The sequence below is a fragment of the Budorcas taxicolor genome, chromosome 5 (assembly GCF_023091745.1).
Source record: "Budorcas taxicolor isolate Tak-1 chromosome 5, Takin1.1, whole genome shotgun sequence".
Taxonomy (NCBI): domain Eukaryota; kingdom Metazoa; phylum Chordata; class Mammalia; order Artiodactyla; family Bovidae; genus Budorcas; species Budorcas taxicolor.
The window spans coordinates 72,757,283-72,773,305 of record NC_068914.1 but is presented as its reverse complement, the minus strand read 5'-3'; the positions used below and the strand labels follow the sequence as shown (position 1 = coordinate 72,773,305).

The window sequence follows — 16,023 nt, the reverse complement described above, 5'->3', positions numbered from 1 at the left end:
TATCGCTACTTCCACCCCTTCAGCCTCCAAACATCCCCGCTCTGGCTTCTATCCTAGGATGCTGAGCATTTCTAGAGGAAACTGTAGCATCACAGAGGCTCGCCATGGCCTCAGCATGATGTTTGGCAACTCTTGCTGGGCCCCACTGCTCCTCTGGCAATTATCTTCTGCTCTTATGTGTCTGGAGAAGGAAATGGCAACCCACTCCAGTGTTCTTGCTTGGAGAATCCCAGGGACAGGGGAGCCTGGTGGGCTGCCGTCTATGGGGTCGCACAGAGTCAGACACGACTGAAGCGACTTAGCAGCAGCAGCAGCAGTCTTATGTGTCTGGACACCATCCTATTCCCACAGTGGATTTTGCAAATTCTCACTACTCTTTTCAAGCATGTCCTCCGTCGTATGCTGTCCTGCCTCCTGATTACATTGACTGAGGACATCTAGGCGACCTTCTCATGCCTATAAACTTTGTTTCATGCCCTTCCTCCAACTTCCAGCTACATCACTTTTTCTTCTTCCTATATCTTGGAACTCTTCCTTGCTCCTTTATTGTACTCTAAGTTGCAATCTCTCCCTTCTTCCTAAAGCAGCAAAACACACAGCAAATGCTCCTTGACCTCGTATATCCTCTGGAAATTCCTTTTTCTCTCTTTCTCTTCTCTAGTCCAGAAATCTGTATTTTTAGTTTGGATTATTTAGCCCATTCATGTTTATTATAATCACAGATGTATTTGAATTTACTTTCACCATCTTATTTTGTGTTTTCTATTTATCCCACCTTAATACTAACCTTTCCCCTCCCCTTTTCTTGTCTCCTTTAGGATTGCTTATACTTTTTTATTCTGTTTTTTTCCTTCTCTTAACCTGGAAGTTATATACTCTGTTTCTTTTCTATTAGTGAACATCTGACAATTAACAAAGTAAGCATGAATTCATATATAACTCATACATTTAAAAAATTTAACCCTCATTTTTGAAAGATATTTTCTATGAGTATATAATTCTAGGTTGTTATTTAGTTATTTTTGGATTTTTTACTACATAGATTATATTTCTTGGAACTTTGTCTGTGAGAATTCCTTGCAACCTGTGTTAAATATGGATTCCTCTAGAGATTATTTGCTCTTTTTTTTTCCAGGTACTACCAAGGGTTCCTACCAGCCCAGCCCCACTGGAATCTAAATAGTGTATAGTTTTTCAGACCACCCAGGTAGGGTTAATTTGGAATGAAATTAAATCATGCAGGCCAACCTGTGGTTCTGAATTCCCAGGGAAAATTTCTCCCCTTTCTCATTCAGAGCCAAGGTTCAAGTCAGGCAATTTTCCTGGCAGCCTTCTAGAGGAGTGAATAATATCTAGTTTATTCCTTGACCAAGTGTGTTATTATCCCTGTGAGTCTCAGATTTAAGCAGAGGGCGATTTGTTAGACTTTTCCACCTTGGGCAGGCCTGGGCTCTGTTTTCTGTCTCCTGAATCCTGCTCACTTTCAGAACAGGAAAATTCAAATTCACCTAACAAACAAATTCTCTCAAGGTGAAAGCCAGCTTTGGTTCTCTGCTTTCCTCACTTTGTTCCTTAGTTTTCCACTTTATTTTTCACTTTCTTGCTAGTTTACTGAGCATTTTGAGTTGTTTCTTTAGCAGAAGTTTTGCTTAGGGAACCTGGTCTATCTTTCTGAAGAAATCCAAATCTCTTTCTCCCATCACTGCCAAGTTCTTTTAAAAAACAGATGACACTCAGTCTTTCTAAGCTTTCACTTCCTGGTCACCTGTAGTCTCCTGAAGTTAGGCCTCCAATCCACCTTCCACTGAACCTGTTCAAGTAAATGGCACAGCAGGACTTCAGGTTATCAAATCCTACACATTCTTTGGTCCTCAAGTCACTGGATTCCTTCTCAACGTTGGAAACTACTGATCTCTTGAAACTCTCTCCTGCCTTGGTTTCCATGATCCTGCTTTTTTCCCCACGTCTTTTCCCATTTCTCTGACTGTTACCTTTCTGTCTCCTCTTTCCTGTCTGTGTTGCTGTACTTTCAGAATTATTGCACACCCTTGAGCTGTTTGAACAACTATGATATGCTGCTGATTTCTAATCCATATTGCCATTGCTCCTACTTACAGGAGGCCCTTCAAACTCAGTATGTACAGGGACTTCCCTAGTGGTCCAGCGGGTTAAGAATCCACCTTGCAATGCAAGGAACTCTGGCTCGATTCCTGGTCAGGGAACTAAGATCCCACATGCCTTGGAGCAACTAAGCCTGCAAGCCACAGCTAGAGTCCATGCATTGCAACAAACGATCACAAGTGCAACTAAGACCCAAAGCAAGACCTGACACAGCCAAACAAATAAACAGAAAACAAACTCAGTGTGTCCAATGATGAATTCACTGTCTTTCTTCCAAGCTTGCTCTTGCTAATCTGCTGAATGAAGTCACCAAGTAGCCAGTCACCCAAGTCAGATTATGCTGGAAACATGATGGGCACCTCCATTTCTTCCCCGCTTCTCACATCCAATCAATCTTGTAGCTTCTGCCTCTTTAAAATGGCTTGAATTTATTTTTTTCCCCATCTCCATTGCTGCTGCCCAGGGTTAGGTCTTCTTCCTGTCTCTGTCTGAGCTACTGGAATTGCCTACTCTTTGGTTTCCTTACCACCAGTCTTGCCTTCCTCCAACCATCTGCACAAAGTTTAAGTTCATTTACTTCAACAAAGTGGTCTTCCTATAACACACATATGATCAATTTACCCCCACCCCCTGCTTAGAACCCTTCCAGGAGTACCAGAGAAAAGGATACTTCCAAGTGGACTTCTACATCTGTCTCTCTCTCCCATTATTACCTTTCAGCTCCCCCACCGGCTCCTCTTCACCCTGTACCCTCTGGTGTGCTGCCATGCCTAAACATCAAGCAATTTCACCTCGGTGTCTTACTCATACTGCTTCCTCTGCCAGGGATAATTTCCGCCTCCCTCTGCCCCACATAGGCCTGATTAGCCAAGGAACACCCTTAGATCTTCCAGGAGTCAGCTGGAGCATGGTCTCTTTGTGAGATCTTTCCCACCGCCTTAACCCTGCAGAGCTGCATCATTCAAGCCCTCTGGAGTGCCCCTGCTGAACCTTCACGTGTGTGTGGTACAGCGCATACAGCGCGTTGTGCCTTTTCCCTCACGCTCATCTTTATTAGACTGTAAATTCCATGAGGACAAGGACTATAACTTATCCATGTTTATAACTTAGGCCATATATACGGTAGGTGCTCAATACGCACTTGCAGAATGGTTGAAGCTGAGCCATTGCCTTCTTGGAATGAATGACCTTGCTGCTCACCAAGGCAAACTGTGCTGAATCCCCTAGGAGGTGGCGCGTCTTGGTGTGTCGTGACCAAGTCAGCAGCTGTGACACTGGGTGGTCTAATCAGTGGAGCCTGGAGTAAGACTTTTTCCTAGAGAAGTAAATCCTGGGAGCTCTGGGGAATTCCATGACAAAGGGACAGAGCAAGGCAGATGAGTAGTTAGTTCATAGAATGTGATGTGGGTCCAGTTCTAGGATTCAGGAGGCTTACAGAAATGGACACTTTGCTGAGACCTTCAGGGATGGGAGCAGAGCCAAGCTGTGGGAGGGAGCATGGGGAGAGTTGGCGGTCTGTCTCTATACAGCTTGGGATGTAAAAGGGAAGGTATATGCATCTTCTGGTAAAGTTTTGACTTGAGATGCTGCAAACTCTCAGGAATAGGGTGTGAAGAATATAACTCACTGCTCCCCATCTCCATCAAGTCTAATTTCTCACCATCAGCTGGCTCTTGAAGACTAGTCCCTGGAAAAGCATGAGATGCTGTGATGTTGAAGAAGCACAGGATCAGTAAGCTAGAGTTCAACACTTAATTAGATGTGAGCTTGGGCAAGTGGCTTACCTTCCCTAGGTCTCAGTTGCTTCATTGGTAAATTGCACACACCCTGACATGCCTCAACCACTTCACAGGATTATCGTCAAGGTCAAATCACCATCATCACAATAGCTGTTCTTTTTATATCACTTCCTATGTGTCAGAGACTGTGCCAAGTGCTTATAGACAGTATCTTCATTCATCCTCACAATATCTCTATGAAGCAGAACTAATACCAGCTCCATTTTACAGATGAGGGGATCAAGGTTTAGGGAGGCAAAATATCTTGCCCAAGTTAAATTCTCTGAAGTGAGCTAGCATTCGGTCTGTGAACCCAGTCTGATGATTCCCTGGGCTGTGCCTTCAGCTAAGGACCGACCTTGTAAATCAGGGGTAAAGCAACCACAGGTCCCTTCTGGGACTCCTGGTCTTACAGCCATAGGACAGCACTTAGTAAGGTATAGGGGAGGACAGTTCCTCCCGCCTCGGCCTGGTGATGTGCTCCTGAAGGGGTCAGCTTTTCCTTCCCAACCACAAGGGTTGGTGAATGTCCTGTGGTGTAGTGTGTCCCCATTTTTCAGAACCCGTGAATGTGATCTTATTTGAAAATAGGAACTTTTGCAGATGCAATGAAGTTACAATGTTTTTAACTCATATTGGATTAACTGGTGTCTTTATAAGAGAGAAATTTGGACACAGATGCAGACCCAGAGGGAAGACAGGCATGTGAAGATGGAAGCAGAGATTGAAGCTATGCTTCCCCAATCCAGGGAACACCAAGAATTCAGGGAACTACAGAAATTAGAGACAAGAACGGACTTTTCTCTAGAGCCTTCAGAGAGAGGATAGGGTTCTGACACCTTGGTTTCAGATGCCAAGCTTCCAGTACTGAGAGAATAGATTTCTGTTCTTTAAGCCACTCAGTTCATGGTATAATACTTTGAGACAGTCCTAGAAAGTAACCTTACACGGTAGGGCTTCCCAGGTAGCACCGTGGTAAACAATCCACCTGCCAGTGCAGGAGACGCAGGTTCAATTCCTGAACTGGGAAGATCCGCTGCAGGAGGAAATGGAAACCTTCTCCAATATTCTTGCCTGGAAAATTCCATGGACAGGGGAGCCTGGTGGACTGCAGTCCATGGGGTTGCAAAGAGTCCCACATGACTGGGTGATGAGCATGCAAGCACACAGTCTTACACTGTGCCCACCACAGCTGGGAATCCTAAAGGGCAGGTGGAACAGAGTTTGGGAGATCAGTTAGATAAAATAGAGGGGAGAGGGTGCCCATTTTGGGGGATGAGCACTTATAAGAATATATAGAGGCAGAGCACTATAAAAATAAGGTGTTTGATCATTCAGTTACTGACCAATGTGTAGATAGTGCCTCTGTAAAACTTTGCATGTGTGTGTTTGTGTGTGAGTGGTGTCTGGGGTGTCTGCAGTCTAGTTTTTTCTTTATATTAGGAGGGGTATTCTTCAGGTTGGTAATAGCTTTGAAGGTGAGGATTCCATTTGAGAAGCTCCACCCTCCCACTCCCACCTTTGGGCATCCTCTCCACTTCTAAATCTCATTTGATGAGACTCTGCTAATGGGGGTTAAAAAGTCTGCCTAAGTTTTCATGCCAGTTAGTAAGAAAACGAGAATTCAGATCCAGAACTCTGGGTCCAAAACTCTGTCCTTTTCATGATTTCAAACTCTTTTTCAAGATAAGAAAAGTGAATATTTTCAAAAAGATATGAGCGATTCAGTTTACTGTTAATAAGCATTTTCCCCTAAATTTGAAAGTAACAGTAGCTTATTTGCAAAATATTTAGAAAATACTGAAATGTTTAAAGAAAAAATAAAAAAATTATTCTGGTGATAACTACATATAATATTGACTAAGTTCCTACAGTCTTTTTTCCTTGCGGTTATATAGTATCAACAAAATCAGAACAATACTGTAAGTGGTTTTGTATTTTGCTTTCTCATTTAGCATTATCTCATGAATATCTCCTCACATCATTATTTTTACAAACATAACTTTTAATTAGTAAATAATGTTTCATTGTATGGATGGGACATAATTTGTTTTCTATACTATTTGTTTCCAGCGTTTACAGTGATAAACAAGTAATAGTTAACATTTCTCACAAAAACCTGTCCTCATCTCTATTATTGCTTGAAGATGGGAGGCTGGGGTATGAACATTTTAAGACATTTGATACACAACGCCAAGTTGTTTACCAAAAGGTTTCTACCTACCAACAGCACGGGAGTGCTTCACGCAGCACCCTCACCAAGACTGAATACTGTCATTAAAAAGCCCTGTACGTTCTGAGAAGGGGCATCCCATGATTCGATCACACAGGTGGCTGTGCGGCCTGCGGATCGCAGGGGGCCACTGGGAAGGGGAGACTAATCAGGAGATGGTTGCGACGATCCCAGTGGGATGTGATGGGTGCTTGAGGCTAAGCAGTAGGCATGAAGGAAAAGGGAACAAGCGCACGGGACTCGTAGAACGTTCTATGCGAGGGATGGGGGTCGGTGCTGATAAGATCACGCCGCGCTGCTGGGGGTGCAGAACTGGGCGGAGGCCGCGTGTGTGGGGCTCGGCCTCCGCGCCGTGCTTGGCACTCACGGGTGAGGTTGGCCGAGGCGCGAGCCCCTCCCACCCCTTTAACGGGGACACTCCCCTTTAAGGCGGGCGCCCGCGCGCACCCGGCCCCGCCCTTCGGGGGCGCGCGCGGCGGCCGCGGCGCCGGCTCCGCCGGGAGCGCACGTGCCGGCGCCGGGTGGAGGAGAGGGAGGCGGGAGCCGGGCCGCGGGAGGAGGGGAGGCGCCGGGGGCGCGCGCGCGCGCTGGGCGCTGCTGGGCTGCGGCGGCGGCGGCGGCGGCGGCGGCGGCGGCGGCGGCGGCGGTTACTATGGCGGAGTTGGCCGGAGCCTCCTCCTTCTTCCCCCTTGTTGTCCTCCTGCTTGCCGGCAGCGGCGGGTCCGGGCCCCGGGGGATCCAGGGTGAGTCCCGGGGCGGGGCGGGGGCCGGGATGGAGCGGGCCGGGCGAGGGCGAGGCCTCGCGCCGCGGCCCCTGGCTACAGCGCGCCCCCTCCCCACGCGCACAATATGGCCGGGCGGGGGGCGCGGGGGACTCGCGGGGACCCCTCACCTGGGTCGGCTTCCGCCGATCCCCGAGGCGCGGCCGCCCCGCCGGGACCGAGCTCACGGCGGGCCCCTGGGGACCCGAGCCCTTTCCCAGGAGGGACTGGATTTGGGGCGCTCTCGAGGGTCGCGCTCCCAGCACCCCCATGTTCCATGGAAGGGAGTGCAGGCTTCCTTCCCCGGGGTTTGGAGATCCACGTTTCTGCCGCTCAGCATGTCCAGGGGCGGGGGTCTTCATTCCCTCCCTCCAGATGCTCCAGCGGGGAGTTGGGGGGGGGGCGCCTTTTCTCCCGCCAAGATTACGGGGCTTCGGCGATGGGGTCTTTGCTCCTCCGAGGTATCCTGACGTTGAGAGCCCTTGCGCACCATAGATAAAAGGGGAAGGGGGTCTTCAGCCTTTCCGTCAGCTCCCTCCTGCAGTTGGGGTGCTTCTTCCCCTCCCTCGCCTTCCTCCCTGACGTTCTGGGAAAGCGAGTCACATTTCCCTCTCGGGCAGTCCCTTGAGTTCAGTGGGGCCAACCCCCCTCCTCCAGTCCACACGCCCCGGGGAAGCTCAGTGGAGGAAATGGGACGAACAGGCCCCTATCTGGAGCTTGGCTTTGGAGTCTCTCTAACCCTAGGAGACCTAGTTCCAGAACGGTTAATCTGCATCTAGGTGTATTTGCTTTCTCCCTCGCCACTCCCACCCCACCTCAGGGGGTCCATTCTGTTGGTCACTTTGTGGATGCCTTTCAGGTGACATCCTCGAACCTGCCTCCCACCCCCAAGATTATTTAAAGACCCCACCACCAGACCAGCTGTTGGCCCTTGGTCGGGATTTATTTGCCTTCCCACACCAGCCCTCTTCCCAGCCCTTACCCCTACGTCCTCCCCCACCCTTGCACACCCCTCACCTTCCAACTCCCACAGCCTTCTGCTCCCTGGCAGCACCCCCATCCTTCTCACTACCAAAGTGGTGCCTTTCTGTGGGACACTCAGTTGAGTGTCTCGTTTGTGAGGCTTTACGGGCTTGAGGAATGCAGATGAAACCCTAAAATATTTAAGGGAGTCGTCTCAACCCTGTGCTGGCATTGGGGTAGCAGATGAAGGTTATATTTGGCCTTTATATTGGAGTGATTATTGACCCGCAGTTGGATCTGGGAGAGACAGTTAGGACTGTCTTTGCTCCTGATGTACAAAGCCTGCTGCTCTGACTTCTCAGCAGCCCCTAACCTTCTAGCAGCGGGAGATCAAGTGTGTGTTCCGTGGTTCTCTTCTCTCCACCAAAAAATAATGGTTCTCAGGCAGGTTCAGATCTCTTTCAGAAATGAGACAATCAACCAAAGATGCGATCCCATTTTGGCGTCTCACAAACAAGTTCATTCCCTCCAGCCTTGATGTTTGTTTCCAGTGGTGCAGCCTGTGTGGTGGGGTCTTTGTTCACTGGTTAATGCTTCTGCTAAGGCTGTCGTGTGTATTCCTGGATCTCGCTGCTCTGTGGCAGAGGTAACGTGCTGTGGGGTCTGATAGATGTGGTGAAGGTATGTGAACACAGCCTGACATTCGTGGTAAGTTAATGGTTTTCATGAATAATGTATGCTGGGCCTTACTTTGGGGCCATGTTTTTGGAGTGTGTATCATGATGTTATTTCACTAGTAGGGTAGTAAATAAGGAGATTCAGCCTTCAGGTTTGTCATTTTACATGTGTATGACTAAATCTGTAAATTTCTTCCTTAGGAATTTTTATCCTGTTGCTAATGTATCTGAAATTCTTAACAGCCATTTCCCTCTTGGTTTGGTGTAGTGTCTGGTGGGATATTTCTTGTTGTCATGAGCCTAGTTAAGAATGTTTAATTGATGATCCATCTGGTTCTGAATGGGGCAGGTTCATTTTTTTTGTAACCTTCCTGAAATGGATGTTTGTTGGGATGAGGATGGGTGGGCATAGTAGGGAGTTGGTTTCTTTTTTTGGTTAATTGGAAATTAGGTTGTGTATCCAGCAAACATTCTCGAAGGCCTTCAAACTTGGCCAGACACTACAGTTTTTTCCGGGACACATCTCGTTGCCAATAGTGCATGCTACAGAGACCACTGTTGCAAAAGGCTTAAAGTGAAGCATCAGTTCTGGGAACATAGAGGCTGTGAGATAACTAGAAGTTGATTACTGTCCTCCCCACGCTTCCTCTGTTTTGCTCCCCTAGGTGGGCCGGGAGGAGCAGCAGGGCCAGGCAGCCCTGATGCCTCTGAAGACAGGATGTGAGGACAGCAAGGGATAGGTGTCTGTGTTAAATAGTGAGCTAGTAGCAACTTAGTAAAAGGCCAGTGGTACAGAGCGCGAGTTCCAGGTTATAAACTGCATCCATTTAATAGGTGGACCACATTCTAAGGCCTACCTTTGGCATTTTCACTTTAGTATTTAAAAATGTAAAGCTGAATTAGTAGCAGGAGAACATGACATTCATTTTCTTAAGACAAAAAGCTGCAAGGGAGACATTTGAGGTTCTGACAGGAATATTTTGAATGTCTGTGATTAAACCAAAAATTTAATCTCAGGCCAAGTCTTATACTTTTGTTGAGTGGACATGAGTTTGAAATACAGCAGAAGTGAACTCTTGTAGAGAAAAAGAGAATCTCGGATTAGTTTTGTTAAGAGCCCCTGGAACAGATGTGGTTAACACAGTAAAATGGCTACTCTGGTTAAAGGTTAGAGCCAGGTGGGGGGAGGAGGCTGCTCTCCAGCCCCAGAACTTTGCTCCCTGACAGGTTGTCCTTGAGTAAGGCACTTCACTTTTCTGCGACTGCCTCAGTTTTGCCTCCGTGAAGTAAGGAACTGGTCTGTGTCTCTCTTATTGGGACATTTGTGAGACTGACTGACTGACAGCCAGTTGGCTGGGTGGTATTTTTAGACACAGTTTCTGACTTCAGTGAACAGGCAATGTTGGGTTACTTTTTATCTTATGGGGCAGAGAGTAGCTCCTGGGATTGAGAGAAGCAACACATGTCACCATGTGGTTAATTTGTTCTCTGTTGCATTTTTTGTGGACCCCTTTCAGACTTCCTCAAGTTAATTTCTGTCTCTTGACAAGCCCTCACATCCTAGGCCTGGCAGCATACCTGTGCTAATCAAAGACGGTCTGGAGGGAGTGACCTGCTTTAGGCTTTATTGGTTTGGCAACGTTTCCATTCTTACGCAACTCTGGGTATGTTTATGGCACTATGTAAATGTTACATAAGAACATGGAGGCAGAGAGGTGGCCGGAATGGTGCCTGTGAGCACAGGAAGGTTAGACTGAGGACTTCATCCGGAAGGACCTTGGAAATCTGCAGTCAGTAAAAGAAGCAGCTGCACTTCGTTTTCCTCTAAAAACCTTTTTAGATGATTGTGTCTTTCAGGTGGACTGCTGTGTTATAAATAGGTTTATTTGCCACCGGTGAGCTAATTGTAACCTTGCTACCAAAATATGAATCAGGAGACAAGGAGACGATGAGGCGTGCTGCTTCTTCCAGCATGGCCTGTTGAAGCCGCTTGTTGCATTTTGGAACAGGAGTTGAATTGCGTTGCAGCCTCAGCCTGTTCTCATAATAACTCAGGAGCACAGGGTGTTGAGGTGGAATGGAATTCTCAGTCTGCGGTGCTTGCGATCTTCTTTATTTTGGAAGGTTAAATTAGAACACTGAAGTGGCTCTTTTGTTTTAATTTTGAAATCCTTATTGTTTACGGTTCAGTCTTTGCTCAGAGCCGTGGTGAACATTAATTCTGGAATCCCGCCTCTTTGTCTCGAGCCCTTGTGCTATTTGTCTGTTACAGCAGGAGGTGATGTAAGAGGGGTCTTACCTCATTTTCCTCTCTGTGTTCACGAGAAGAAAATCCTGGAGTCCTCTTGCTCATCAGCCCCCTCCGATGCTGGAAGTGCTGAGGGCCTCTGGAGCCCATCAGTTCCACCTGGCCTGGGAGTGCCCAGACCTTTGAAAGGATTGGAGCGGGCAGTCCCCTGCAGGCTGTCACTCTGCAGGGGGCCTCCTGTTCCTCTTGAATCCCATGTCCGGCCTCTCGGGTTTTGCTCTCCTCAGCTTCTCTGCCTCATACATGGTTCAACCTGCAGCTGCGCCTGGAGGCAGCATCTCTGGTCTCGCCTGTTCTCTCTGCCCTCCAGCTTCTCCGTCACGGGTAAATACCATTCCTGGTGTAGGAATGGGTAAATACCATTCCTTTCTTCTTCCTCTGTAGTCTTGGTCCACCGGCCTCCCCGGCAGTCTTACCTGCTTGCAGGGCATCTCACGGTGCCACCTCAGGCAGCTGTGGTGCTCTTTTTGGTTTTTTTCTCTCTCCATTTAGTCTGAGGCCTCATTTGTCTTGCTAAATATTTTGAATTTAACATAATGAAAGTAACTGCCTTTCCCTTTAAAGTATCAATCACCCTAATATTTACACAATTACATATAGGAGGTTTCTTTATTCATTTGGTTGGGTGTGGGCCTGGAATGCTTCTTGGCATGGGGAGGTAACAGGGAACAAGAGGGACAAAAATCCCTAACTCTTCATGGAACTTATGACTGCAGAGGCTCAGACTGAAAATAAATGAGTAAACACAGTTATCAGTCATGAGTGCTGTGAAGGAAATAAAACAGGATGGTGTGCTGGAGTGCGCTGGGGGCTGCCACGTCACAGCCCCGTCCACTTCATTGTTTGATCTGTGAAATGGGGCTAACACAGTCAGGTGGCCTTATTTTTGGTAACTGTTCTGTGAAGCCCAGTTGAACACTGGATTAGCAAATACTGGACCGCTGCTCCTGCTGGTTCCAGTGCTTTCATCAGCTGATCAGCACATAACCTTACGTTGTTTGTCTTTCTGTTTCAAGACAAATTTTTTAATATATGTTGTTGATTCATAAAAGTTGAGCTCAGGGCCAACAGCACTATAATGCCTGCCTGAACGAAGCTTATTCAGTATATGTATTTTCTGTCTAAGGCATGTCACTGTCTTCTTGAACTTGGGGACACTAGCCAGCGTTTCCGCACTACCCTTGGGGCCGTTTTGAAGTGAAATCGCCAGCATAACTGACCACAAAAAGACAGAAAGCTTGGCACTGAACATACCATGAGAAGAACACATATTAACAGAATGAGAGCTGAAACAAGCCAGAGCGTTCTTACTCAACCTCCGTGGGAACGTGTGTGCCGGGTGACTCAAATTTGTCACCCCTCTGTGCTCACCTGTGAGTGTCCGTGAACACTGAGAGTGTTGATTTTGGGGTTACAAGTAAATTTTAGCAAGTAGACAGATTCACACATGTGGATCCATGAATAATGAAAATTGACTGTATTTTGTTCAAGCAGTGCAATGATTGTGGCAGAGAGAAAATCATATCCTGTGGAATTCCCAGGAGATGGTTTCACTGTACCAGTGTAGTGTCTACAGTTATAAGTTCTGTTTCTAGCTTGTGAATAAACCAGGTATCTATATATACATATACTGAGAACTGCTGTGGTGATCTAAAGGTTCCTATAACACAGATTTACTGAGCACCTGCTATATACCAGGCACTGTTGTAGGTGCAGAGATACACCAGTAAACAAAAGGAGACGAAATGCTTAACCTTCATGAAGCTCACCTTCTGGCAGGTGAAATAGATGATAAAGAAACAAAGTACAAGGTGGTTATGTCTACCACAGCTTCCTTCCCACTGCTCCCTTCTCCCCATGATTTCCAGCCTTAGGTATACACACACCTGTTCTCAGTTCTCAGACATGAATGAAGGTGGTGCAGTTGACCCTTGAGCAACGTGGTTTGAACTGCATGGGTCCACTTATACATGGGTGGGTTTTTTTTTTCCCCCAGTAAATACCAGAGTGCAGTACTATGCAGTACGAGGTTGGTAGAATTCAGGGATGTGGAACTTCAGGTCTAGTGGTGTGATTAAGTTATCCGTGGGTTTTTGACTCTGTAGCAGTCAGTGCCCCTAACCCCTGAGTTGTTCAAGGGTCAACTGTATCGTGAAGGGTTTAAATCAGTTGACCTTCAGATGGGCACGCTGTCATGGTGGACCTGACCTAATCAAGCTGGCCCTTTGAAAGCAGAGCATTTTCTCAGCTGATTGCAGAAGAGGAAGGCAGGGATGCCCCAGCTAGCTTGGGAGAAAGTAAACATTCAGGTGTGAACTGCCCATGGGAGCCGCGTGACCAGGAATTACAGGCCAGCTTTAGGAACTGAGTGGTCCCTGGCCGTCAGCGAGTAGGGCCGTTGGGGGGCCTTAGTCCTTCATCCACAGGGCATTGAAGTTTGCCAGCAATGAGTGAGATAACCCTAGACGAGAAAGCCCCAGCCAATATCAGTCATGCTATGCCTGGACTTCTGACCTACAGAAACTGAAATAGTAAATAGATATTGTTTTTTAAAATGCATGTGGGGTGAGTCAGATGGTTATATGAGGAGAAGGAAAACAGGATTGAGGGATAAGCGCACTCCCCAAGATAGGCTTGAGGCTCCTTGAGACCGGGTCACCCTGCCATCCCATGGATGGACTTACATGTGGAAAGAAGTCCTGAGACCACATGTGGCTTTCAGCTGCTGCCTGTTACCTTTTCCTAGACATTGTGAGGTTTGGAGGAGAGAGAAGATTGTGGATGCTTTCAATGATTTTGATGTGTTGAGGAATCTGTGACTTGAGGGATTTCTATTTTTTTAAATTTAAATAGAAATTAAAAAATATATATATATTGTGTTGAGCGCCCCTGTCCCCAGATTGTCATGTATTGTCTTGGTGTACATTTGTACGTTACTTTCTACACTTGCAGTAGATAAGTTCAGATCCAATCAATGTTCTTTCTTAACATCTCCCTAGATGTTAGGGAGCACACCTCAAGCTCCTCAAGCTCAGTGTTGAGGGGGATACTGAGGAAAGAATCTGTCCTTGCCATTAAGAAGTTTGCCCACAGACTGACTTCTGCTTGTTAGAACAACCATAAAACCACACAAGAGCGCAGCCCCTTCTCATTCACTAGGATGACAGCAATAATAAAACCATCAGATTTCCTGAATGTGTGCCATCTAGTCAAGGGTTATACTGGGCATTTGTGCTGCATTGCTAACTCAGTACAGCCATTCTGTGAGCCAATCTCATCCCCATTTTACAGGTGAGAAAACGGGCACAGAGGTTAAGCAGTGGGCCTAGAGTCTGACTCCACAGCACATGCTCAAAATCCTGTACTGTGCTGTGTGCTGTGGTGACTGTTGAAGTAGCTTTCCAGCCAGTCCCTGCCTTCCCGTCCTACCACTGGGTTCAACCCTGAAAGTGCGCCGGCTCTGCCACCTTTGTGTAGCCTCCAGGGTTGACTCCAGACCTCCTCGCCTGCCACCGCAGCCCACGCCATCCGGTCTAGTCTCGCTTATTGCCCTTATCTTGGCTAGAACCCTGGCGTTGTTGTCCTGTTGCCCATTTACTTTAGACCTCACATGCCTTGTGCTTTTCTTGGTCTTGGCCTTCTCAGCCAAATCCAGCATCCTCCAAGTGTGGGGCCCTCTGTGTCTTCCTACTGTCCCCAGCCAGTAACTCCATCTTCTCTGCGTTTCTTTTTGGTCCATTATCAGTAACATAGAGGTTCACACTGGCTTAGAGTTTTCTGCTTCTCCCACTCTCCCACCCTCTACGCCCTGAAAGTTGATCCTGGGAACTGCCTTGTATTTTCTTTATATGTCTTTGTTCTATCACAGAGCCTTGTGTATTTTAGGTACTTAATGATTTAATTGAATTCATTCATTTCTTTTCCATCCTCTCAGCAAAATCCTAGGTAAATAATTCCAGTTCTGTCCTGCTGTAATTTCATTATCTCGTATATATACAGTTTTCATCCTAGTTGCTTAAAAGTGCCACAGACATTTGTGCGTTACTGGGAACGGCATAATCTGTACCTCACCTCTTTCATCTCTGTTGAATCCACTACCTGCCCATTTTACTTGAGATAAATTTGATCTCAACCTCATTAGTTGTTTTTTGGTGTTTTTTTGATGTGGTTTTTTTTTCCCGCTGTGCCATGCGCAGCACGTGGGACTTTAGTTCCCCAGCCAGGGATCAAACCCGTGCCCTCTGCAGTAGAGGCACTGGAAGCGTGGCATCTTAACCACCAGACCACCAGGGAAGTCCTCAACCTCGTTAGTTTTATTCTCCATCCTTGCTTATTTTTTTTCCCTTCATTGTCCTAGTTGTCTGAAACAACCACTCCTATCCCTCTTCTCGAAACTGTGATGTACGCTGTCACCTCTCCACGCATCGTAGTGTAGTAAGTAGGTCAGGAAGCAAATACAAAACACCACTGATAAATACTCTCCCCTGCTCTAATGAGCCAGGAGTGTGTCTGTTTAAGTACAACAAAGAAAGAAGACAGAAGGTTGTACATGTCAATATAAACTTGTGGGTAAAGGAGAAATACCAAGTGACTAGCAGACAGTCTGAATGTGACGGCTGAGTTTGTACACTTAGGTCCCAGGAACACAGGACATGCTCTGCCATAGGGATGCCTCTCCTTCCAGCTCTACCTTGACATTCCCCTGGGCAGCAGGTGGGCCCTTGCTGGATGTTCAGGCATTTACAGCCAGCCATAAATTAAGTCGCAATGACAGGTCTCCTTAGCATAAACATCAAACGTCTCTTTTGAGTGGAGAACAAAGCTTTCATTCTCTCGACCTGAGGCTTAAGGGTGAACTTGTTTAAACAGCTCTCTGGGGTTGGGTTTGTCTCCAAGTAGAATGTCAGAAAGGCAGTTTGTAGAATAGATACAGTGTGGAGCTGGCTTTTCAAACACCTTTCTCTTATGCAAAGCCCACTCTGAGACCTTTCCCCAGATTGAAATTAAATACCAAGCTTATCAAATGTCTTATTGTTAAATCTGTGCTTTTTTTTTTTTTCTCTCTCTCATACAAATAGCTTCCTTTATTAAGTCAGCTGGAAGTGCTTTTTACCAGTACACTTTTTGGGTACCACCAGCTAGCTACACATTGTAAAATTGGACTTCATTATGGCTCTTTGGT

At 46.8% G+C, this 16,023-nt stretch overlaps 1 protein-coding gene across 1 annotated transcript in view; it reads left to right on the top strand.

The window, feature by feature from the left end:
* The first annotated feature begins 6,781 nt into the window (after window positions 1-6,781).
* Window positions 6,782-16,023, top strand: part of ACVR1B (activin A receptor type 1B) — a 32,116-nt gene continuing 22,874 nt past the window's right edge. Inside the window, exon 1 of the mRNA XM_052641337.1 lies at window positions 6,782-6,875. Coding sequence (XP_052497297.1) covers window positions 6,785-6,875 — 91 coding nt within the window. The 5' untranslated portion in view covers window positions 6,782-6,784. The remainder of the gene's footprint in view (window positions 6,876-16,023) is intronic.